The following is a 26558-nucleotide window of genomic DNA, read 5'->3' as shown; positions in this document are numbered from 1 at the left end:
TCTTTTATGTATACATATTTATTTGTAATTTTACAGTGGCTTTAGTACTGTTTTACAATAACGTTTTTGGAAAGAAAAAAAAACAACCAAAAAGCTTCAGAACAAGGTTTTAACTAGAACTACAGAACTAGTTATTGACAGTTTTCCTTATGAAATTCTAGTTTCCTAAAGAGTAACAGTCCAAAAAACCAATGAAGCATGACTGCTGTCCATAAAAACAAAACCAAAACAAACAAACCCAAAAAAACTTTCTATCATCCTGAAACCAAAGTCCAGCATCAGACAAAATAGCCACTGCATTGAGAGGAATATGTTCCTATTGCACAAGCACTGAGAATGAGATATGACAATCAAAGCCTAATTCCATAGGCAGAAGAGGCCACATGTATCTATAGTTAGACTTCAAAGCACATCTTTCTTCTGAAATTATATACCAGACTAGAACTAATGTTAAGGCCATAAAACCAGAACACTGTAACAATGATAGGGCTTGATGCTACTTTTGGTGACATTTGGTAAACAGAAGGTGGGGAAGAGGACACCAAACCAACAGCTGATTCTGAGGGGAGGTAAAACTTGAAGGCATTCAAAAGAAATTCTCAAAGAACTACATTTTGGAGGGGGTTTGTTTTGAGTCATTGGATAAAACTGGATTTCATAACTAATCACTTCATGAGCCTATTATACTCTTTAATAGCTTGTGTTCTGTAATACATTAAATAATATATTTTCTGGAATTTACATTTAATTTGTATGAAAACAGTTAATTATTTCTTCTTGTTATTCCCTCTTTAAAATAGATGAAGATTTGTATAATCTCTATAAATTATCTTAACAACCAGGTAAGGCTTCAATGTACTGAGTTAACTGCACACAGGTATCTCTAATTTGCTCTTAATTAGGCATCTTAAACTGCTAAAACCACCTGGGGAACCACGTTGTGATTTAAGAAAGGGATAGTCAGGTATTGCTGTCTGTTCTAATTGTGTTCATTTGATTAGTGTATAAAACACCTGAAAGCAATGGCTCCAAAGAAGCAGTAGCTACCATGGAAGTTTAAACATTTTACTTTAGGAAAATCTGGGAATCTGATGGAGCTGAAAATGCACATTAGTCATTTTATAAAGTTTGGCTTGCTACCAGTTAAGAAAATATAGGTATCAAAAACAGACAAATACAGTGCTAACCATCTGTTACATTTTCTTTTAAAAAATTAGCACCAATTTAAGCATCTGAATTCATAGAAAATGTGACACACTTGGGTTTTCAAAAAAAGGTTTTCCCCGTTAGAAGACAAGACAACAGCACACGCTCAGGGGTACAAGGAGCTCTCTGATCAGCCACAAACACCATCTCTGCTTCAGGCAGCCAGCACCAAATGCTCTTTGCACCTGCCTCCTTCCTCCCCTGCTTCTGTTGTTATCCTAAGGAGTCTGAGGGTGCTGAGCCACTGCCCAGCAGGGGAAGAAACACAGGACAGGCTCAAGCACACCCCACACGTCCCAGGGCTTTGGTGTCTGAGCACTGCAGAGCAGGGACAGAGATCTGCTGGCCTGGCCTCAGCACAGCACGGACAACCTCATGATGCATAGCCAAGAGTTAAGAAAAGGGTTTTTTTTGTTTAAAAAAAGAATCCCAGTGCTCACAGCGAGCTGCCCTTGCTGCAGGAACAGACATTGCTGTGTCTTTATTTAATAGATGGCCAGGTAGTCACATTGCCAATCAAGTCACCCACTCAGAAGGTATTTCTCAAATGATCTCTTACCATGTGTTGAATTTCAGCCCCCAAAAGGTTTCTGATTTCTAATCTCTGAAAACAGGTTTAAAGAAACATGCTGATCAAATCTGTCAGAATAGCAAAGGCTACAACCAAAATTTGAACACATTAAGCATGTTATGTCATTCCTTTAAACACCATATATGGTTGTATTTAGAAGAATCCTAAAGTGCTTCAAACCCAGCAATTAATAAAATTTATTTCTTTTGTGCAAAACTGCAAGCACCTTTTAAAAAAATAAGCAGCATCATCACTGAATAAACTTAACTATTTAAATGTATTTTCTCTATTTTGCTTTGAATTCTTGGACCAAAATGATTTGCCATGTTTTGAACAACAAATTGCAGAAGAGTGCATTTTATTAGTTTAATTTTAGACTGGACATCTTATACACATGTGAAATAGAGGACCCAGGAAATTTATATCCACAAAGCAACACTGTGGGATTGAAATCCAACAACTGAAATTTTAGCTGCAAAAATAATCATTTTATAAAACACAAACAAAAGAAGAATGGTTATCTCTTCAATTTCCTCCAAAGCTAAGATGACAAAAGATGGTTTACTTAAAACATTATTTTAGCCCCAGACATTATTTTAGCATGCAGAGTGGGCAAAAACCACAACTGATTTGACAACTTGTGTAAGAAGCTTTTAGAACACCACTCATGTAAAAGACCATAAAATATGTAAAATAATGAACCAGAATACACTTTATCATATTTCAACAGGTTAAAAAAAATAATTCAAGACACTCTGAAAAAGCAAAGAAATTACTATATTCATTATAGAACTCAAGTCCAAATTCTGCATCTGGATGCAGGTGTCCCTGGATCAAAACCAGTTTTGAGCAGGAATGACACAACACACATCCCAGGAAAGAATCTGCTTCCCAGAATATGGTCTCACTAAGGTTTAGCATCAAGCCCTGCTAGAATCCATGTGACACGTGTAGAACATGCAGACAAATGCAGTTCAGCACTTACCCCAAACACTCTGTGCTGCTGCAAGGCTGAACCCATGCTCCTCAAGGACCACAAAGGTCTGTCTGTCTGTCTGTCTGTCTGCACCTGGAGCTGTGACCTCCCAGCTGGAGGGTGGCCCTTGTGACAACACAAGGCTCACCCACCCTGTCCTTGGAGACTCCATGTCAGCTGTGTTTGGAATAGCTAAATCCTACTTCATTCATAAAATTATAATTTTAAGCAAAGTGATTTAGCATTTAAGGTCCTTCCTTTAAGAAAGAAAAATTAAACATATGGAATAATTTTTTTTTCTTTTAATTAATTTGGAATAAACACATATGCTCTGTTAGGATGTAAAAAAGACAAAACCTCTTTCAAGAGCCCTCTGGTTCCTAACAGCTTTTGAAACTCTCCAACCAACTAGTTAATTTCTAGTCAAGGTTGAGTTTTTCATTATTTTGACAAGAAAATGCAAGCCCTTGCTGGAAACATTACAAAACTTCAAAGGCTGTTTGCAAACTGTAGTTTCCAGTCCTAAGACTAGTTTAGTTTGTATGATCCATGCAGACAAAGCCTTAATTTTGACATTCATTTCTTGTCTTTTTCCATAAAGACCTAGACTTGTCATATCACAGGATTTCCTCAAAGCACAGGCTGCTTACCCAGATTTCAAAATGCCAAGCTTCTCTTTCTAAAGGCTTTTTTTGAGGAAAAATGATATGAGCACAGATGAAATGAACTGTTTAAAACATACTCCATTTCTGCAATGCCATTCAGCTACTCAGTGTTCAGATGTTTAACGAGTTTCTGGTAAAGTATCTATTGACAGCCAAAGATCCCTTTCTTTTTCAGGTGAGCAGTTAAGATTACAGATTGTATCTATGCTGACCAACATTTACTTTAGTCATAGTTCATAAATTGTCTATGTATGCTGCAGTAGTGTTAACACTATACAAAGTCTCTCAAAGGAAAGTAACATTCATGTTTACAAAACTGAGCTGTTTTCTTAATATATATGTATACACACACATATTCTTAATTTTTAAATACATATAAATATTTATAAATGCCAAAGTGCAAAAACACGGTCAATTGCATCACTTTACATACATAATTTTAGTATTAGGAGTAAAAGTGATTATATTGCACACCAAACTCTCCTATTTTTTAAACCCCTGTCAAGTGACACTGGATTTTGTTTTCCATCAGTGAGGAGGTTCTCGTGGCATTGACCACCATGTCACCAACCTGGCACTAATGTCCCCTGCAGTGAGGAGCAGGGACAGGGGAGGAGCTGCATGCAGTGCACAGGAGCACACTGGGACAGCCTGGGAGCTGCAGCATGCACCTGCCTGCCTTTGCTGGGGATTGTCTGCATTGGTGTCCTCTGGAGATCCATGTGCGTTTGCACTATGGTTTTGGATTAAACTGGAGTCAAAATCCACAATATTCACAGATAGTTCATGCATGCTCTGAAGGCATTCTGTAATTAAGCTTCAATGTATGCCATAGCAAGAAGACATAAAAAAAAATTAGGTATGAGACAGCTTTTCCTACAAGATTTACAAATAAACTCATTTAATCTCAAGGTTGGGGTTTCTTTTCTTGTTCCAAGAGTATATTATCAAGCTCACAGTATGTACTAGGAGAAGGACAGATACCAGTTCAAGTCATGAAGACAGAACAGTATTGTTAAAAACATTTAAAGACAATTTGAATCACAGAATAATTTAGGTTGGAATAGACCTGGAAGTCATCTGGTCCAACCCTCTGTTGTGCTGAGCAGCCCAAGTCCAACAGGAAAAATTCAACTCTGTGAGTATTTAAATCACATGTGGAAAAAGCAACATATCTTTAAGTCTTCTAAAGTAGAAACTGTTAAAATGAACATAGTACAGTGCAATTTCAGCTAAAAAATTTAAGTCTTGAAAAATGAAATTTTGCAGATGAATCACTAATTGTTCATTGTTAATAGGTGTCTTCAGCTATTTTAACTTACACAAATAACATGGACTAAAAAAAGCAAAAGAACAGCCAAGTGTACTGCTCTGCTATATGGTAAATAGGTATTTTAAAATGTTTTTCCAGTGACAAGAATGCACTAAAAATATTTCACATATACTGTCAGTATCCAAAGATATAATTATCCATAGGCTGAAAACCAAACAAGCAACAAATATCTCGCAATTCAATTTAAGAGAACTTTAAAAATCAGATGTGCCAGAATTCAATTCTGAAGTTAATATTAACTACCTTGTTAATTTTTTTTAATCTTCTGGGATACTAAAATCTTGGTATTTTTACTACAGCAAATTAAGCTATTAAAAAGGGGCAAAATTTTAATATAAAAGCAACGTTTGCATAAGGAGAAAGTGCTGCTTTTCGAGTCATAAGGCTTGGAACAATGGGCAATTGTGTTTTACATGAGAAGTATGTCAGTAATGCAGTGCCTCTCTGGGCAGTGTATTTTACAGGTTCTATTTATATATTCAAGGCAAGAGTATCTGATCAACAGCTAAATATAGTGCCTCTATGAAAGTGGTGTTTTACCTCAACTTGTCCATGTCTATTACAGTTCTATAGCTCAGTCACACACATGCACACAGAGATCCTTTAGCAAATTTCACACCTGTGCACCCCAAAGTGACCGTGCACAAGTCACAAGTGTGTGTTACAAAGCAATTTAAGCCCTACCCTACTGCAAATGCATTTTCTAATTCAACAGATTGTGCAATGTAACAGGCAATTTTGTATTATCTGATCCTGAAAACTGTATTGATAAATCTGTATGGAAACAGCAAATAACCTCCTCGTCTTGTCTGACACTGCATTTAGAAAATTTGTATTAAATATGTCTTTCTTCTCACTACAAATAGACTTTCCTAAGGTGAGAATAGAGCTAAGCTCTGTTACCTAAATGCTTAATTTACAAGTGACTCAGAACTACTGTACTTTTATTTCTTTAATTACCCACTAGATAGAATGGACCCATTAAAAAAATGGAAAACATTTATGCAGCTTTTTGAGGCTGCAAGTATCTCCAAGTCATCTCTCCTTTTATCAGAGCTTGCAGTGAATGAAGAGCATCACAGATAAAACTTCTTTTTCTGTTTATCTTTGTTAAAGGATGAGTACCACAAGCTACAAAATACAGAACATTTCAGCACATTCTCCTCTTCTAAACAGGCACTGCTGCACAGAAAAGTCATTCATCCTTCCTCAAGATTTATTTAAGCCACTGTATCTTCTGTCCACATTTAAAAGACTGAAAAAGACACTCAGGTGAAATACGAAGTAATGGCTTTATGCTTTAAATTTCATGTTTATCTCTTCTACAAGAAGAGAGAATTACTGAAAAGTGAAGATAGAAAGGGTTTGATTAAAAGAAAAAAAAAGTGCAATGTGGAAGAAAAATTGCCCTTTAAACATAGTACTGAGAGCATTCCACATGTGAGCTCACACACACAACACTCTGGTCGTTAAATAAAGCAAACTGCCACAGTCACACAGAAAAAGAAACTTCATAGGGACTATACATTCAAAAACCCACTGATGAGCAATACTGTACTAAATGTAAACAACCACTGTGTCACAGAAGCCTGCCAGCTGGGACTGGTGATTGATGAAGCCACTGAAGAGGAGTTATTGGCTAAAAGTCTATTATAACTGCTCACCTGAAATAGGCTGAAACAAAGAAAAGCCTGTAATAGTGTCTAAATTTAATTTTTTTTTTGTTCTTTAGACATTGATTTGCTTCCATTCTACAACATTAAGCAGGCAATTTCATAACAACTGAGTAAAAAAAACAACAGGCATTACTTTAGCAGAACATGCAGAACATGGAGTTTTTCTACTTGGTTCCATTAACTTACAAGCAATTCAGGCCCAATGGAAATTAGAGTTCTTTTCCAGAGTCAGGTCTGCAATCACAGCTGATCATCGACATCCTTCCAGGGGTCCTGTCAAGGCATCCAGGCTGCTGTCTGTGTCTGAGGCCAATGTTTGCTCTGTTGACATGGATGAAATGTCATTGATAGATGATGACTGGGAAGGACTGGTGTTGCTATTCACTGCTGCATCTGTGCTAAGAAAACCAAACATAATAAAATCTGAGGCAAGACAATATTACAGTCACAAATAACCATGCTTCTGGGCTGTGAGCAGCACTTTCCCCACAGAAATCCTTAGAAAATCAAGGAATTAATAAAAAAGGAGAAAAGCAAGCAGTAAGGGCCCTAGCACTCAAAAGCCAAGGTGACCTTTTAAGAGATTTTTATTTTTCTCCCTCTCTGTGGAGGGAAGGAAGAAAAGACTAACACTGCATAGTGTGAATAGTGACCTGAGTGTCAAGAAATCTAACAGATACAGTTAATAAGAGACAGTACAAAAAATATTCTGATTACTGAGCTGTGAGAACAGCAGCAAGCACAAGGATTCAATCATGGGCACAAACCCAGCACTGTTAAGTATCCTGAGGGAGCCCTAAAGCTGTTTAACCCTGAGGAAAGGGGCTCATGCTGAGCCTGGGAGCAGCACTCAGCACAGTTACCTGAGCTCCAGGGCAGCTCACTGCTGCTGATCATTTCATTTGATGACTGAGCCCTTTGGGGACAAGGCAGCTCAGTGAAGTTTTTCTACAAGTTCAGAACAATTAAAAAGCAGAGTACAGGGATCTCCAAAGGCAGATCAGTCTCAAGAGCCCCGAACAACAAAAGCTTTGCCTACCTGGATTACTGAGCAGATTTCCTCATTCACAGGGCTATGGGTGACAGTTACAGAACTAATGAAACAATGACTAACCTGAGGGCTGATCTTTTACCACACCATTCTTGCTCCTTTCTTCCCAATCCATAACTTCTTTGTATATTAATTCTTGCAAGAGAACAGTGGACAAAAGCAAAAAGAGACAGGAAAAAGCACTGTAAGACCACAGAAGATTTGTGAACAAGCCTCATTTGTATCAAGGTACAAGGAAATGGTTCAGTCTGAAAGTAGAACTACAGAGGTATTTATTTGCCATTTGGATTTGGATTCAAAATCTGATTTTATGTAAACCTCCCTGGAAATTTGACTTTGATAACAAAATATTATACACAAATACTTATTCTTGAAGAACCATCTCCAAGGGTGAACTGAGGAAAGTCTGGATATTTTGAAGAAGGTTAAACAGTTAAAATGTTGTATGAAGACCCCCATTTACTAGTCAAGGACAAGTTAGGATACAGTCACCTGAACAACACCCAGGAAAATCCAGAGCTGTAACTTAAATCACAGGAGCTTGTGTGTGCACCCACAGTCTTAATGCAATTTAGATAACAATATCTAAGTAGGTTAAGGACTCTTCAATTCTGAGTAACAATGTTTACAAATGCATTCAATTACATTTAGTGGATTCATTTTACTTTTCCACCTTGCAGTAATCAAAGATGATTTGAAGCATACCTACCTGTGTAGGCATGCCCTAAGGATAACAAATGTATAGATCAGCCAGAATCAATATCTGAAATTTATAATGCTGTTTTACAAAAGCAAGCAGCTTTCCAAGTAGTCATAAAAGATGCCTATTACCCTTGGTCTTGTGATGGCAGATGTTAAAATTTTAACTGCCTCACCATTTATTGGTTTTGACTCAAACTGTAAGGTGAAATTGATCTTAATACTACAGTGCTGTTTATTCTTTTGTTTAAGTCAACAGTTTAATCTATTTGGTCAATAAATAAGCAATGAGATTAGAGAAAAAAACTACACCAAAGGACTCTCCTACTATTTAGATTTCTAAAACAAATGAACTAGTAAATATTGTCAAGAGATATGGCTTAAACAATGCACACTGAGAAGAGGCATGTTTCTTTTTCAGAGAACTCTCTGTCAAGGAAAAAGCTCTATAGATTACAAGCACTTAAGAACAAAAAGGGACCAAAAAAAAGACAACTGCAGCATTTTGTTGAACAGACTTCAGAATGTTCCATGTGTATATGAGCATTCACACACCTAGGTATGTATTCACTCCACACACAACCTGTTTCCATCACTGATTTCTTTTCCTGTTGCCACAGGCAGTACTGCTTCTCTGGAATAGTGGGAATTATTTGGAATAGTCTGTTACACAATCCAGCACATGCTGCAGCCACTCACTAATAACACCAGATACTACAATAAATGTAATTTGTCATGCTCACTCCTCACCTTTCCATTCTTCAATTGCATGTTCTCTTTCTTCCAATTGTGCATCATAGATTTGAGGTGGAGGCTACAAAGAAAAGAAAAGAAAAGTCTACAGTGCCTACTAAATCAGGTTAACACACCCAATCTTAATGAAAAAAATCTAAAGATGACAATTTTTTATCATTTTTTACCTTCACTTTTGGCAGGTTATTCCCTATACATCAAAGACACATTCATTTTACAACTCCAGAATCTGCTTTTAAGTCCTGCCTCTGAAAGGCTGTTTAAAATTATCAACCAAAATTAAATTAATTGTAAAGCTTTACAGGGCCTTAGAGCAAGGCCCTGTTTCAAAAAGCCCAGGATTGCCACCTAATAGGCACCTCTTTCTGTAAGTAAAATGAAATATTAACAACCACTTTAGAATTGTATCAGCTCCCCACCAGCAGCTGTCCTTCAGGTGATTCTGCCCCTCATGCTCATCTGAAGGCTTCCTGTGTGACTCCTGCTATCCAGTGAGTTCAAGCATGCTCCTGACTAAAATTAAAGTTATTTTTAAAGTTATTGAATTGCAATCTTAGAAAATTTATTTTAATTGCAAACTTACAGCTTCTGCTTCAGCTGGATCATACCAGACAGTAATATAAGGATGACGTAAGGCTTCATCTACAGAAATTCTCTTGTCTGGATCTACTACAAGCATTTTTGACAATAAATCTCTAGCTTGGCTGGCTAGAAAGTAAAGGTGAAAAGAACACAAATGTAAAAGAGCTGTAGAATTTAATGTCTGACACAGGAAATAAATACTGGAAACACAGGACATGCACTGCAAAAATTTCATTTCTGTTCTACAGAATATAGGAAGGTGGATTGTTGGTTTTGGGGTTTTTTTACATTTCCTCAGTAATTATCTAAAGATAAAATATAACCCACATGAGCTTTATGTACTTAGAACAAGATGATCAGTAATAAAAAGTATTACTTTTGGAGAACACTAAATTACAGACATTATTCAATGGATTAAAATTAAGAGAATTAAAGAGAATCCTGGGACAAAGAAAGAATATTTAGTACCTACTACTAAGATCTGAAAACTTGTCATAAATGAAAGAAACAGAAAGTATGCAGCTTTTAATGTTGACACCTACTGCAATAAGTATTTTAATTAGGCTTTAAATTAAGGGTGCTGCAGACATTTTAAATTAACTTCATAGGAAAACAGAGAGAAAAAACTCGCCTTACTTTTTAACTTGTCCCGATCAGATTCTGATGGAAATATCCAGTCTGGGAAGAGCTCTTCAAACTTAATACCAGGATATTTTGGCCTGTTTTCTACATAATTCCTCACTGTAGGCTGCAGTTTCTTCATGAAGTCTGCTGATGGTGTTCCTAATTGTTCAATAACTTTATTCCATTGATCAATATCTGCACCATATCTTTAGGAAAATCAGCTGAAGAATTTGAAGTCTGCACTCTAAAAAAATACCACTTAAAAATCTGAGAAGTTAACAGGAACTTGAACAGAGGACACAAAGAAGAACTTGACTGCAGCATCAGCAGTATTCTGAGCTGCCATGCAAAAAGCTACAAAATCTGAGCCTTATTTTTGTGTCAGTGTATTCTGAAGGACAGGCTGGAAGTGCTGCACAATGCATTATGCTTAAGTATCTTTTTCTAATTATAATATTTTTCTAGAATCCAAAAGAAGCTTTATTTGGCAGTTGTAGCCATAGCAAAACAACTCTAAGGTCAGAAAATAAAGGCTGCTGAGGAATCTTCTGAAGTGCAATGAAACATCAGGGACACTGAAAATTCTTGAAGCTAGAGAAAAACATAGAGCAAACCCTAAAGCACAAATGCATCCCACCCAAAGTAAGGAGTTTTGTATCTGTCTCCTAAGGAAATAAAACTTTGAGTTGGAGCAGGGCTGTAGTTGGATGGTTGGGGGCTTTTTTTGGTTGGTGTTTGGGTGGGGTTGATTTCTTTTTCTTTTTCAACTTCAGAAAAGGTCCAGAGGAGTTCTGAACAGGAAATCCATATTCCAGAATGTTCTATAGCAGGTTCTTTTGTTTATCAACCAACATACTCACAGATAACTCTGTTCTTATAATTCAAAATTTAAATATTTTGTAAGAATAGCATTTACAAGCCACAAATTGAAATTGGGCCTCATGTTTTTTCAGGAGTGTCCCCTCTCCCCATCTCAAGTGAAGGCATTTTCCCCAGCCATGGTGACACTTGTTACAGAGATACCAGAGCCTGCTCTGAACCAGCCCAGCTGGACAAACAAAGCTCATTTATCACACTCAGGAGACACTGCATTAATATTCCTAACATTTAAGTCAACTCAGATCTATACTTGCCAGTTTTTCCTGATAAAAAGAATGTGCAATTCCAGCAGAGCCTGTCCACTGACCTTGCAAAAAAATTCATAGCTAAATTCACCATCTAGCACTTCAACCTATCCATTCTCATAGACAGACTATGCAACTAAACAATAAATATGCTGTACTTTGAATTAAGATGTATTTAAAAAACACTGAGGTGCTTCTATTTCAGTTAGTGTGTTGAGAATACAATTATGAATATATGTATAGTTACTGCTCCATGCTAAGATTTTAGACTTCTGATACAAAGATTGAAAATTTTATTTGTTCATTGAATGCATTCCAATGGAAAAGCTATATTAAAATCAAAATTCAGAACTGATATTGTTAACTGTCATGCTAAAACAAAGCACAGACAAAGAGAAAATTAACATACATTAGGAAATTTTGTTCCTAGCTGAGAAACTGATTTGTGTGAGAGCTCCACCAATCTAGATTCAAGAAGATGCTTTTCCTTTGAGTAACAGCAGCCTAGTTAAACAGATAATCAAATTAGAGTCCAGTTTATTGAGGCCTCAGAAGACTGCAGGGAAGGGCAGAAAACTTAGTGACCTATCCCACTTTAGAGGCAAAAACAAGCAAAAAACAATATTTCACTTTCAAAGTGCTTTACAGATGGTGAAAGTTGAAAAAATACTCAATATAGGATGGACTTAAAATAAGCCTCTTAGCAGAAATGCAAGTGGGATTTCAGTATAAAGCAGGCAGAGTAAGCTCTGTGACTGACCTGGCAGCCTTCACACAAAGCCACTCTCCCCACTCCTGAGACCTCAGGGTCAGAAGGGAGCAGGCATTTAATCCATGCCAAGTCTATTTGCCTTGAGGGACTCTGGAAGAAAAGCTGAAAACAGAGTCCTTCCTACAATCACAACAAAGCATGATTTTTCCCAAGAAAGCACAAATACCCCTCGTGCTTTTTGCATTGGTCAGGCCATCAGTTTCCTTCTCCATATGGGCAGAAAGAACAGCAAAACCACATGGCTGCTGCCAGGCTTTTCCACCATGTCACCTGAGGTGCCTGCATTCCCTGGTTTCTCTCCATTTCTCATTTCCAACAGCAGCTGGCAGTAACTCAGGCCTCCCCAGCAGAGCCTGGAGCAGGGTCTGTGCATCCATCACCCTGGCAACACAGAGCACCTCATTCCACCCAGAGCATCCCAGAAATTCCCATCCACCATCTGGGAAAGTACAAATTACTGAATCTAAGAGCAGATTTTCCTGAAGAGAGTCAAGGGCAAGCATTGGGCAATATGCTGAGCTTGGCTCCCTCCTCTAAATGCCCAAATACTAAGACATTTTAAAATTTAATTTAAAAAAGGCAACCAAAGAAAAGAAACACCAAACACAATCAACAAAAGGAATGTTTCATGGCCATGCACAGCAGCACTGCCCAGAAATCATCCTGCCAAGACAATCCTGCAGCTGAAGGTGACAACCTGACTCACCCAGGAAAGGCCTCAGTATCTCACATGAAAGAGAACTGAAACTCTTCCAAGAAGGAAAAATCCCTGTAAGCACAGCTATGCACTTCCCTGTCAGGGAGGAGACTCCTTGAAACATAGACTGGTAGAGCTTCAGTGGCCCTGAGAGAATCACAAATGATAACTTGAATATTCAACAAGCACGAACAAAATTTCCTTCATTTATTCATGAACAAATCAAAACAGCCCATGCTAACAACATGCAGGTGAAACACACATAACATCCATGAAGAATTGTGTTAGGTTGGTCTGAAGGCTTCAAAAAGTAAAATAATAAATATAAAGGAAGAAAGGTAGAAAAAAAAGAGACTTATTTAATGTTTAATCATTTTACTACCAAATAATGTATGATCAACTGTTGAAGATTAGTGTCATGAAAGTTAGCATTAAAATTGGAAATCCTCCTCTATAAGATACACAAGGATCTGTGAACAGGCACCTGATGTTTTAGTGGTGGTTGCTCCTTGCTGATGAGCAAAAATATTATGTTGGCTTCAAAACCTTGGAGCACAATTCTGAAGACAGAGTGCCCCATCCCTGGAGGGGTTCAAGGCCAGGCTGGAGGGGGTTTGAAGCAGCCTGGGATAGTGGAAGGTGTAGGGGGGTTGGAATGAGATGGTTTTTAAGAACCCTTCCAACCCAAATGGTTCTCAGATTATGGTTCTATGAAATCTTGGTTAAAAATATTGGAAGGAGAAATGAAAGAACAACTGTCTTATAGAAGAAGTCAGTCCAAAATTAAATTTTCATAAAATGGGGAAAAAAAGAACTTCCAGAAAGTTTTTCTTTTTTTATGCTAAATAATAATAAAAAAAGATCTCATGCAGTGTGCTGGCCATTAGGTCACCTTTGCCCAGCAAGCCCTATAATAAACAAGAAAAAAGTCTGATTAAAACTCAAAAAATTGTGCAAAAAAAAAAAAAAGTCTACTGTTCAAACAAATAATCAGCAAAATCCATGCATAGTTAAGAAGTAACTTTGTAGGCTTTTGCTTAAAACACTTATCTACAAAGAACAAGAGCAAAAAATAAGTTCTTTTCTATTTTTCAAACCTAGCAGTATCTGTCTTTTAAACTACAAAAGCTGGAGCTCATAACACATTGGATTCAGCCACTATAAATGACATGAAATATACTCTACTAAGAAAATAAAATGGAAAGCTCAACAACTTGGTTAATGACACTAATTTCAGAGAGTACAGTGGATCTAGTAAAACATTATTAAATGTTTTGCTAACATTATTAATTGTTTATGTTTTTAAACAGTTCTAAAGAATTGTGTTTCTGTTGAAGTGGAATGGGACTCAAGCATGACTAGGGAAGGATACGATCAGTGCCTTGGAATATCACACAACCTTTCACCAATTCTCCCATGATGCACCCAACTGACCAGATATCAACTGAAAATAAAAGTGAAATGATCAAATTATGGAGTATCATGAACAAATGTGAGGAAAACAAACAAAACCATCTGCATCTACAGTAAAACACAACAATGTGGAAAACCAAACTGTTCACATGAATTTTCAATCATATCAACACCGAGTGTTCCTGAATTTTATATTTTGTAAAACATAGTCAGTGTTTACACTCTGGAAACCACCATGAAGAAGGATACAATCTCTTCCTGGGAACAGGACTTTATGGAGGACCATTTCTGCCATAATGCACCCAACAGACCAGATATCCACTATCATATGTTAGGTGCAACAAGGACAAAAGATTAAAGAGATTTTTTTTTTTAATACCACAATTATTTATTTGAAAGCTCACACTGTATTCCTACAGTCCTGCAGATAATTTATTTTTGTCCCAACCAGAACAAGCTTTGCTGAAGTTCTGATTCACATCAGCACTTGCTGTACAACAAGCTGCCTTCTGCCCTAAATAAAATGTTTTTATCATTATCAAGGGCCCAGCAAGGTCCCACAAGTCCCTTATTTTACACACCCAAAATTACAGACACTCAAAACCATCCACAAGCCCTTGTGATGAAGAGCATACAAGTCCAGTGGTAGTAAAAATCAGCAGGTAAATCCCTCAATAATGGAAGGAAATTCCTTGGGAGCAATTTTGTTGGCTGAATGTTCAGTATATTACAGCTGTGCTAGTTTTCATAATGTAACACCCAGCCTCTCTGAGCATCAAGCAGACTTAAGAGAATATTAGACATGGTTTATGGTAGGGATCTGCAATGTATTTTAATAATCAGAGAGGCATAAGGGGACACATTGTTAAAAGAAGATGTTTCAGACTAAAATTACATTGATTAAAGGGTTTATTATTCATATATTGATTTTTGGGTTCAGATTTTTTTAATACCAGCCTCAACAGTTTTTCTGAGAGTAAAAAACATGGCAAAAAGATAATGGTGAATATATGACAAGATATAACTAGAGCAGGGGAGAGGGAGCAATTAATGTTAAATGAGGAAAAGCATACAGAAAACTATCATACTTTCAATAAAAAAATTACACTGTAATAATTTTCATTTCCAGTACCATGTTTAACAAACTTGAAAGGGGGAAAGCAGCCCTCCCTCCTCTTTTTACAGTAGTTATGTTCCAAGAGAGACATACTTTAGACAGGAGATTTAAACATTACTCCAGCAGCTTACCATTCTCTTTGTAGCCCATGCCCAGGATAACCTCTGGTGCTCTGTAATATCGAGTTACCACATATGGAGTCATCATGAAGTTAGTACATGCTGTTCTTGCCAGTCCAAAATCAAGGATTTTTAGTGTGCAATCTGATTTTACTACTATGTTGCTGGGTTTCAAATCCTAACAAGAAATTACTTCAGTTAAGGAAGGATTAACATACAGAATAATACCCACACACCTCCCCCTCCACAATCAGGATAAGCCAAAAAGTAACTTTAATAACAACTGCATTTCCCTGCCCTGGTGTATGTGCTTATTTACACAACCCCCTCCCTTCCTCCCTGTTTCATAAAAGCTGTGTTCACAAAGAGTATTGTGAATGATCTACTACTACCTACTCTGTGGATGATACCAGCTGAGTGGAGATGCTTGATCCCACATAACATTTGGTAAAGAAGATAAGACATTCTTTCATGATCCAATTCCATATGAATAACCTGGCACAAATTTGCATCCATCAGCTCCATAACCAAATATCTAAAGCACAAAAAAGAAAGTATTAAAAGAACTCAAGTCTTATTTTTTATAGGTTTAAGTTTAGCATACGAGATATTTAAGAAAAATCAGCTCTGCTAACCTAAGTGTCAAAAAACCAATGATAAAAAACCCATCCATGATCATAGTTACAAAGTAAAATTATCTATTCAAAAAAGTCCTACCATTACAAATTAACTGTTCAATTAATTAATTGAATTATTCCATCACAAAAATTAAAATTCTACTAGTTTTATAAACAGTAATACAGAGAATAATTCTATATTTATGCATCATGAAAAACCAAGACTGAGTGAAGTTGATGTAGAGATTGCAGATAATGCAACATAAATGCTCTCTTTCACTGTATTTTACTCTAAAAAATAAGAAAATTAGGATAACCACAGTGAAAACTAAGAATGATAAAATAATTTGCAGTTGTCATCTACTTACCCTCTTCAGACACAAACACTCCCTCATTAGCCCAAGCAGCCTATCCACAAACCACAACAGCACATTCACTGGAACCTAGGATATCCCACCAAATGGCCATGAATCCTTTCTAGACCAATTGATAATGCTTGAATAAAAAAGAAATATATTCAGTGCTGAACTGAGGCCAAAATACTGTTGTGCTGATGTGACTGGTACAGTAAAAAATTGCTCTCATGTTATCCAGACCAAGTTACTATCCTGAGGTGATCCATGGAGCTGCTGAAGGACCATGCACATAAACCAGAGCAATGGGCAAGCAAAGTGTGGTAGACTGATGATAAAAGGTAAATATCTCTTTTTCCCTGCCCATTTCAGCTTTTAGCTACTCTTGATTTTCAAAGCATGAAGTCTGTAGGATACTGGAAATCCAACTCTAAAGCTTAGGCCAGTATTTGTCAGAGAAAATGAAAAAACATTTAGTACTTACACATCCTGAAATTCTTCTAGTGACTTCTGTGGTGTAAATACATTTAATAAACTAATAATCTACAAAACAAAAAACAAAACATTAGGAGAAACTTCTGCTTTAATTCACAAAACTCCACTACTGCAGAAGTTACTATGCAAAATAAAGTGCACACTGTCACTATATACACAATTTGAATGTTACTTGGCTGCACTTAATTCACATATGCTGAAAAACTGCCAATTCAGAAATAGTTCCAAACTGCAGCATGTGTGCCAAGGGAACCAAGACAGAACAAAATCTTTTTTTTTAAAGTTATATGACACTCTCTAGCTCCCTCCCCAGTGTCTGAAATATATCCCACTTTCCCCCATAAATAATAATCTCTTATTTTAAATCACATGCTGTGCAAGGAATTTTAACCAAGGCTATCCAACACCACGTGCACAGAGGTGCCCCACACCATCCCATTAAACTTAGATTATGATGTACTATTTCCAGAACTGCTAAAATTGCTCTACTGCCAGCTTTAATAACCACCTTGCTTTTATTCTGCTACATCTGGGCCTCACCAAAAGCTTACTTAAAAAGCAGCCCTGAAAGGCAAATTGACAGCAGGAAGTTTGAGATTTGACTGCACAACTTCAATGACCAGCAATGTTTCGGTTCATGTTAGTACCAGCACACAGCAGTCACATAAACCTGATATTCCTGTATTTGAACAATGAAGTATTGACATCATGGCTCACTTTAGAGAGTTTAAAGATTTCAAAATTCACAAGTATGGTCCATAGCATTTCAATTTTGTAGACAGTGCTGTATCCCTGAAAACTTCAGCACTTAAACACTGTATTCAATAAAAATCTTGCCTAAGCTCAGCAGACTTAAATACAGTGAAGTTACAATGGTCAAATCCACAAACAACCCCAGTGCCAACAAGCTGTGCTGCACATGGCTGAGAAAGGGCAAATGCAACAGAGCAAGGCCTGGTCCCTGACCCTGATGGCAGCAGAAACCTCCTCCCCTTGGTACTTCAGACCCCAAGCAGCTCACCCAAAAACTGAGCCATACATTGTGGAGAACTGCACTGCCCACAGCAAATCTTTCCAGCCCTTCACTATTGCCATTCCTATGGTTACTAACAGCAAGTGAGAGAGCAAATGCTGAGCTTGTGAGATAAGGCAGAGTAAGGAGAGCAACACAAAGGCCGACTCACATTTTTGTGATTGACGCACTTTAAAAGAACGAGCTCTCTGTAGGCCCTCTTGGCGTGGGTTTGGTTCTGAAAAGGACGACTCAGCTTCTTCACAGCAACATTGATTCCAAGCACTGTATCAAATGCAGCACTAGAAGTGTTCAAAGACAAACAAGTTGAAGTCTGTTTGAGGGAGAGGAGGGGGCAAAGGGAGGCAGAAGTGAGGAAGGAAAAGAAATTAAGATTTAAGACAAAGTATATCTGCTAGCCTGTTGGTACTACACCTAATTTTAATTCAGAAAAGAAACATCCTTTAAAAACTACACAACCTTTAATAAATACAAGTAAGTCAAACAGAAGCACTGACATTCATCAGAGGTCTTCCCGCTCTCCTTTTTGTCTTTACACTTGAAACTGCTGACTCAAGACTCACACCCAAAATTGCAAGATCTAAAAATATTTTAGGCTTGTTTAAAATCAAGAAGCATTGCAGCTGCCTAATCTGTATATTTGGAATACTTTTTGGACACTTTTGCTGACTGACAATCATTTAATATTTGCAGCAGAAATTTCTCTCAGCTAAAGGAGAGACAAAACTTGTCTCCATGATCCCTTCTGCAGGGATCAATATTCTCCTGCACATGGATAGGTTGCAATGATAAAAAGATGTAGTGCCTAGCAGAAAATTACATTCATAATTGCTTCTGGATGGAAAAAAATGCATTGAATTGAGAAATAAGGAAAATTCAGACTGAAGGGAGGAATACAAGAATTTAAAAGTGATCATCACCATTAAATTTACCCTGGTTTTCACTTGCCTTTCTTCATTCCCTCTGCAGTTTGAGGTCAAATTTACACTTGCTTTAATAGTTGAAAGAATCTAAAGCTAAAGTATCTGTATAAACAAAACAAGACTAAAATGGGAATAGTCTTCATTAGTAACACAGACTATTTGGCAAAATAGATGTGAATTCCCAGCACATGCTACTCAGGAGTTCCAGTCCTTAAACAGTTTCAGTTTTAAATGAGGATTCCCACATTACCCTATTTCCATTTGATGTTACTTTCATAGGGTAGGAAAGAATTCTCATTCACATTTTTTCCAAGCACATTTAAGCTCTTTGTGAGCTCCTTTCCTATCTCATCAAGTTCTATGTGACATCAGACTTGAAAGGGCCATCACACTACAGTAGTCTAACAAAAAGTACAGCTTCCCTGTAAGTACAACAATACTCAAATTCTATCAAGTTTCCCAGCATAAAGTCACTGCTTTCCCTCCTGGAAAAAGGCCACAAAGCAGGGTTCACCCAGGAGATGTGTTTTCTTGGGACATGCTTCCCAATTTGAACCAATGTGCCACCTAACTAAAGACTTGCTAGCATTTGTTTCAGCTGACTTCTGTGAAGTGCACAAGTCATTGCTGAATGTTACAGAAAGTCTCTGATTTAAACCCTGTATGCCTGTGCAAAAGGAAACAGAGTGGGAGGAAAGCAACTGGCCAGGCAGTTGGAGAAATTATTTTCCTCCTAAACATAAACATGAAAGCACTGATATTTCAGTATTCACCCAAAAGATGTTACATATAAATTAATTTTTATATGTTAATGCCTCTAATGTTTAATGACTTCCATATGTTGATGATTATACCTGTGAATTAGTATCAAATCAGTAACCAAGAGGGTCTGCATGAATTAGCTGTAAATCACAGGGCAGCAGCAGACAGAGGAATAATTTTAGGGGCAGTGTCCCTGTGTGATGTGAGAAATCAGATGTATGACAAGCCTTAGTTTAAGCACATATGAAGAACTCCACCTGAACCTCTTATTTTGGAGACTGACTAGAAAATTTAGGAAATCAAGGACAAGAAAGGAAAAAAAAAGATGCCAGGAAGTTAAAGACAAAAGTTATTTTGATTCAGTCCAAAATAGATTACCAGACTTCAGATGCATTAATACTTAGGAACAAAGAAATGCAGTAAGTTAAATATGTTTACTTTGTACATAAATTACAAATGATCTATCCAGTTTCTCTCCTGGCCTTGTGAGATAGAAATATCCTGTACATAAAAACTGACTTACTTTTTCATCTTCCTCTCATTTACTATTTTTCCTAAGTATATATTTTTAAAACTACTTATTATCCTACATTTTAATATCAAAGTTAATACTACATGAAGCAATACCAGTGCAGTTTCCCATTAACATCATGAGAAAAAAAGCAGAAATTTAGACCTCTCCTAGCTAAAGTGACACAGGTGATATTAAAAATTCCTCATAGAATAAATTAAATCCAGACAGAAAACTCCAGAAAAACTTCTCCTATTTTTTATATTAAACACAGGATGATAAAAAAGCCATTATATCTGTGTGTTACCCTAATGTCCTGACAATTTTTTCAGCCAAACATAGCAGGACAGCACTCATCTTACACTGAGTTTTCTACAAAAAACTAGGAAGTAAAATGTATCTTTCCCTTGCATAAAGATTTTAGGAGAAACAAAGATGTTGCACCTTGTTCAACTTGAGGTATTTCACAATGAGATGAAAATTCATGCAATGTTTCACTCTGTTGTTCCATAAATCAAATAGTTTCAAAACAAGTGAATAAATGGAATAATTTCCTCTTCCTCCCAACACGATGACCTTAACATTATCTGCATTTCATTCTGAAGCAGAGATCCAAAGTAATTTGGCTTAAAAATGCTCTGTTTCTAATGAAAGGAGAAACACTTCCAAGCACCCCAAATTCCTGCATGCCATCTCAACCAAGCATAACACTGAGAACACAGACACCTGGAAAATGTCAGTACTATGCTAAATCTTTCCCAAATCCTAATGACCAAGACCTAGGACCCCCCTCATCACTCAACCCACCAAAGAAGAATGAAATATGGTGTTTTCATTTTGTTTGTCACCTATCAGCAAGGCAAGAGGGGTAGCTAAAAATTTTAAAATCAAGGCCTGGTCTCACAGAAATGCACTGTTTTTCTACTTATATAACTTATTATGGTTATGGAAAGGCCAAGAAGACATGGGCAGGTGCTGTTAAGGAGTTATTCGCAGTACATGAGTCATCACACTTATTCTGCAGATTTTATAGATGAAGATAAACTGCAGGCTGGATTCAGAGCACAAACAGCCCACCATGTGTTGTGATGAAGTCAATATCACTGAGTTCCTGGGTACATCTGTTTGCTCCCCTGTTTATGGAATGAAAACCCACATCAATAAACATTTCTGCTGTTACCAAGTCAGTTTTGCCCAACAAAATATGGGCTGGCACTAAATTGTGCAGAATGGATTGCTGCAGTCTAAAAAACATTTGAAAGTGTTTACCTTTAGCTGGCCCAGAGGTGTGGTGCCATACAAGAGACTAAGGTTCAGGATCAGCCTAAAGACTCCCACGTCCTGGGCCAGTGGAGGCTGGACACAAAGCTGGGGTGACACACCAAGGGAGAGCCGGCCAGCCCAGCCCCTCACACAGCATCCCTTTCTGGTTAATCCATGGAGTGACAATGACACTGATTTGCCTCATCCTGCCAGTTAATGGCAAGGCACTGCATTGATGGCTCCTAGAAATGGACAGGAGTGATTGGGAATAAAAGAGGGGGAAGAAAGGGGGCCATGATGAAGAAACGAGTAAAACCCAGAATCTCTCACCATTGTCATACCTTACACTGCAATATCACAACTACAAGGGCAATGGGAGAACTAGAAACAGAAATCAAGTGATTAATGAGAAAGGAAGAAATTTGGTGACCATTCTAATTTATGCAGTTATCCAAATATTAATTTTCCCTAAAAACAGAACAAAAAAATACAATTGCACATGAACTATAGCAAGCAGTTGGTTTAGAATTTATTTAGTCCATAACCCTGTAACAAAGGAATGTATTATCAGTGTTTTATGTTCTGGTACTTCTATCAGAAACACATGCAAACTCTGCTTTATATTTACAGCTTTTAATATTTAAATAAAGTATTTATTACTCACCAAACAATGCCCTGTGCCCCTGATCCTATGGGCTTCAATTGCTGGTAACGTTTTAGCACAGTGAATGTTGAATCTGCAACTTGAACACTGTAAAATTGACTATCACATTTACTGTCAGTCATGGTGTAGTGTCATGTAGTTTTCTCTCTCAGGGACCTGGCAAAGTTTTCAAGATCTTAAAAAAAAGAAAAAAAAACAAATGTTCAATATCTCACTAATTTCCAGCAGACAAGATGGGAAATATTATACATATTTTAATACATATGAATTTTTCAACAGCACACCATTAAACATTCATTCATAAACAAACATTCTTTCAGTTTTGTGCATTACCACTGCTAATGAAATATACTTGCAGACAGACAGCAATTACAGCTTTCACAGCTTCAAGGGAATGCACGTTCCTACTCCAATCCCTCAAACAAAAAGCATCTAAGTAAACATCTCTAAAAACAAAACCACCCAAGTACAACCCTCTACTCCTTGAAGGCTACTCCGTAACTTAGAACTACTGCTATGTGCTAGGGCTGTACTAATCTCTGTATTACAGAAAAAAAAAAAATAAAAAAGTATGTTATTCAAACACTGGGAACAAAGATAAAAGTTACAACATACATTCATGGAGTCCATGGACAGAAGGAAACAGGGTTTTAATAAAAGACTTAATTAAAACAGCAAAACAAGTTTAAAACAAAACTAACCCCCAAATCCCTGTGGCTGCTGCAATTTCTCCAACAATCCCTTCAGCCTTGCTCAGTAGGAAATTTCAAGGAGAGCTCTGCCAGGCAACCCTTCCCTAATCCAGACCTATAACAACACATTCTCCTTCCTATTTTATCCACACCACAACACCCTGCACTACCAGCCAGTGTCCTTGTAGTACTACAGAATGAGACTTTTGTGCCACAGTTTAGAAGAGACTTTCCTGACACAATAGAGAGTAAGTTAAATTCATCTGTCAAGAATGAATAAGAGGAAAGTAATTACATCAGAGAGCAGAGTAATGGACTCAACCTCTTTAGCTCTGAGTGCTACAGTAACAAGAGCACAGACCAACAGTTTTCCTGGGTGTCCATCCCTCTTCCAAACCTTACAAGTAAATTACCTCAGTAATTACCGAAGAGCTCTCTAACAAATTTTCCCCTTCATAATTTCACATTCACTATGACAGATAGTGCCATTAGAGCCCCGAGTGATTTGCACAGGCAAATCTCTTCAAACTTGTTCCTTAAAACAGGAAATGCAAGCAGCCCCTTCCCCGGAGCAGCTGTGCTCTGGGCTGCCTGCTTTGCTTTCTAAAGGCACAGTTTGTCTCTCTCTTCAATGGCCCCACCGAGTATCTGTGAGCCAATGCAAAACAGAAAAGCCTCAAGGGCAACCCAGACACCCACCCTAGAAGGGCACAAAGCCACACAAATAACTTTTGGTTGCTTTAAGAATTAGAATTTGGATTTCTGTCTTCCTCAGTGCATGTAGGAGGGAGCAGCATCTTTTCCATGTTTTAAGTCAGCTGACAAACTCAAGGAATCTGCAATAAAATAAATGGAATACCTCCAAATCCTAGTAAAGGCTGAGTTTAAACCAAACTGTAATAGTCTTAAGAGATTCTCAAGAAATGTCTAGAGTCCCTTTTACCTTCTAGCTTCTCAAAATCTATGCAGCATTTTAAGAGGCAGACATTCAACTGGGTCATCTCCAGCAGCAATTTAGGCAGTGAGTTCATTTGACATTTCCTCTTAGAAGCTTTAGAAAAAAAGCAGGGGGAAAAGGATCAGCAAAGGGAAAATGTGTTGCTACCAACTTTCTGCTCTGTCACAGGGAGAAAAAGGAAGAAAATGGTATCTCCAACACAATAATATTGAAGGCAGGCAGTCATGCAGCTGCACAGCCAGCACTAACATGGGACCACAGGATGCCTCAAGGGCAGCTCCAGACTTTCCCAGTACATCCCACTCTCCTTTCCAGCCCTGTTCATTACTCTAAAGCTATGCACTCTGAGGTACCAAGTGTTCTGGTGAACAGCTCCTGAGCACCTATGGTATTTTCACTGAATCTTCAATATTTTAAGAAAAGTACAGCTGGAAGGTCAAGATCCTCCCTCTGCAAGGACTTAGAGACAAAACCAAAAAAAGTACAGATTTTGCATAAACTAGGTATCAAGCTACAGGATATCAACTTGTTAGCTACACAAGAACAATGCTGTACCTCTTCAGGAGTTAATGAAACACTTTTCTGTAAAAGGGATAAAGAAATACGGGAAAACAAAATTATTCTGATCCTGAAAACCCCTCCCTTTAAGAATCATTGTCTGCACAAAGCCACCTTTCAAAAATCACTTGGAAATGAGCATAAGCTCCTTAGAAAAGCCCCAAAAAGAGAAATGGATTATCAGAACACATAAGTTTTATGTATTTCAACACATTTGCAATTCTCTGTGCAAAGCAGCTCTCCACGAGCCTTGACTTTCACTAGGGCTTCAAGAGCCCCCAAATAAAAATAGATTTCCTGTTGTGCAAGTAAGAAGTATATCTGTGAAATAAGTTTCTTAGTATTTACCTGTTATTCTCCTACTAGAAAAACAACCAACACACCAAGCCTGCCAGTAGTAGGCTTATACACAATTTCAGTGAGAAATCTTTAGAAGCTGAAAGCAACTGCACTACAGAATACATCCTGCATTAAACAGTCACTTCCCTAAAATATATTTATTAAAATGGCAACTTATTATTAACCAGATTTGTCTGGATATCTTCAAGTCAAAAGCTTATGAAACAGATTGGGAACACATTCCCAGGGTTGTTTTGGTTACAGAAATGTTATTACTGAAAACGAAACACAAGAACAGCATGAAGCTTGGCTTGTTTTTTAAATCTTAAGCTAAAATTCTACTGCTGACAATATTAGCAGTGAATACACACACACACACACACACACGTATTTATGAAAACATATCGCAATTCCATGCAGCGAATCTCCCCCATTCTCTTATTCACCTCTGCAAAACCATTTGTAATTCAGGTGTGCCCTTTTAAGGACTATCATCCAATAGTATCAAGGGTTTTTTTTAATCTTTACAGCAGTATATATCAAAAGGAAAGAGTCCAACTACAAAATCACAGTGAGTTACACCTCGCTCCTCTACTGCCAACCTTTAGAACGAAAGTGTAGCAAAGCACTAGCTGAGTAATGCCGAAGGATTACAGCAGTTTAAAGGCAGTTTACAACTGGAAACTCTTGGAAAGCAGATTTTTTTTCTTTGAGCAACCCACACTACTACTGACCAAACAAAGATTTCACCACTACCTGTTACAGTCTCATTCAGCTATTACACACAAACGCAAACACTGAAAGGATCTCAGAACTCTGCCAGGGCAAGCTGGTGTAAAGAGAGAAAAAGTTTAAACATGCATGTGCTGTAAGCAATTTCACTGCTCATGTAAGAAGCGAGCAAGAAGAGTCTTCTCACATCTTTCCTAAAACTTCTGCTAAGCAATCGCTTCGGCTCCGGAGAGCCCGAGCTGGCCGTGGCCGCAGCCGCAGCGCTCGGTCCCGCTGCCCTCCCGGGACGGGGCTCTGGGGCCGCCGAGCGCGGGCCGGCCGCACACGGGCACCGGCGGGGCCGGCACGGAGCGACAGGGGAGCGGGACGGGCAGAGGCGGCTCCGCAGGGCCGGCACTGCGGCACGGGCAGGGCGGGGGGCTCGGCCGGAGCAGGAAGGGCCCGGCCCCGCCGCTCCCCCGCGTCCCCCCGGCGCGGCCGGGCCCGGGCAGCGGCCCGCGGGGTGCCCCGGCTCTGCCCGCGCCGCGGGACGAGCCGAGCACTCCGTCCCGCCCCGGCTCCAGCCCCGCCGCCCCAGCACGCCCCTCGCGGCCGCCCCCTCACCTGGGTCGGACGCGGCGGGACCGGCCCCAGCCACCGCCTCCCACTGCCCCAGCCACAATGGCCTCCCGGTGCTCCGCACGGCGCCGCCCCTGTCTGACAGCCGCCGCGGCCAATCGCAGCCCCCACCGGAGGAGCTCAGCCAATCGAATATGGGGGCGGGACTTGCTGGCCGCTATATAAGGGAGGGCGCTGAAGGCCCGCAGTGACGGGGCAGTTCGGCCCCCGCCCCCAGCGTGGCGGGAATGTGTGACGTCATCGTGCGATATCGTGACGTCATTTGAGTTGTTATGTCATTGCCTGATGTCAGCCTGTCACGATAGTCGTGATGTCACCTCACAGCAGTACCATGTCATGACGGGCTGTGGCGCCAGTCCTGCTGCCGGCTCCTCACAGCTCCGGCAGGCGGGAGAAGCCCTCGGTGAGGCAAAGGCCCGCCGTGGGCAGGAGGCCCTGCAGGGGCACGGTGACATCACACAGGGGCAGCCTGGCACCATGGCACAGCACAGCAGGACACAACACAACGCCACACCGCACAGCATGGCACAGTACATGAGGGCACAACAGCACAGCAGGGCACAGCACCACACACCACAGCACAGCAGGCCCCGGCCCACCAGTTCTGCACAGCCCCTCTGCCTGGCTTCCCTCAGCTCTTCCAGAGCGATGGCTCAGGAGGG

General features: G+C 38.8%; 1 protein-coding gene across 4 annotated transcripts; it reads right to left on the bottom strand.

Annotated features, from left to right (window-relative positions):
• On the bottom strand, positions 1-26031 carry MAPK9 (mitogen-activated protein kinase 9). 4 transcript variants are annotated; one of them, XM_077186614.1, is made up of 12 exons: positions 25882-26031; positions 22000-22174; positions 18028-18157; positions 16833-16891; positions 15775-15913; positions 15391-15556; positions 14392-14463; positions 10149-10331; positions 9514-9638; positions 8928-8991; positions 7542-7613; positions 1-6820 (listed from the first exon to the last, which is right to left on the bottom strand). In XM_077186614.1, the coding sequence occupies exons 2-12, from the start codon at positions 22119-22121 to the stop codon at positions 6678-6680; spliced, it is 1275 nt and encodes a 424-aa protein (XP_077042729.1). In that variant the 5' UTR covers positions 22122-22174; positions 25882-26031; the 3' UTR covers positions 1-6677. The 4 variants fall into 4 exon arrangements, with proteins under 4 accessions (XP_077042729.1, XP_054498704.1, XP_077042730.1 ...); XM_054642729.2 differs by lacking the exon at positions 14392-14463 and adding an exon at positions 14102-14173; XM_077186615.1 differs by lacking the exon at positions 25882-26031 and adding an exon at positions 25466-25587.
• Positions 26032-26558: the final 527 nt, after the last annotated feature.

The sequence above is a fragment of the Agelaius phoeniceus genome, chromosome 15 (genome assembly GCF_051311805.1).
Source record: "Agelaius phoeniceus isolate bAgePho1 chromosome 15, bAgePho1.hap1, whole genome shotgun sequence".
Taxonomy (NCBI): domain Eukaryota; kingdom Metazoa; phylum Chordata; class Aves; order Passeriformes; family Icteridae; genus Agelaius; species Agelaius phoeniceus.
Note: the sequence above shows the minus strand (reverse complement) of the source record. Positions and strands in the feature narration are given on the sequence as shown.

Excerpts from the sequence above, each read along its gene's own strand:
- MAPK9 (XM_077186614.1), bottom strand. The coding sequence starts at position 22,121 with ATGACTGACAGTAAATGTGATAGTCAATTTTACAGTGTTCAAGTTGCA. Across the intron at positions 10,332-14,391 it reads CCTGTTCCCAGGAAGAGATT|ATATTGATCAATGGAATAAA; the intron begins GTATCCTTCTTC and ends GATATGGTGCAG. Across the intron at positions 8,992-9,513 it reads ATCCAGCTGAAGCAGAAGCT|CCTCCACCTCAAATCTATGA; the intron begins GTAAGTTTGCAA and ends TTTTCTTTGTAG.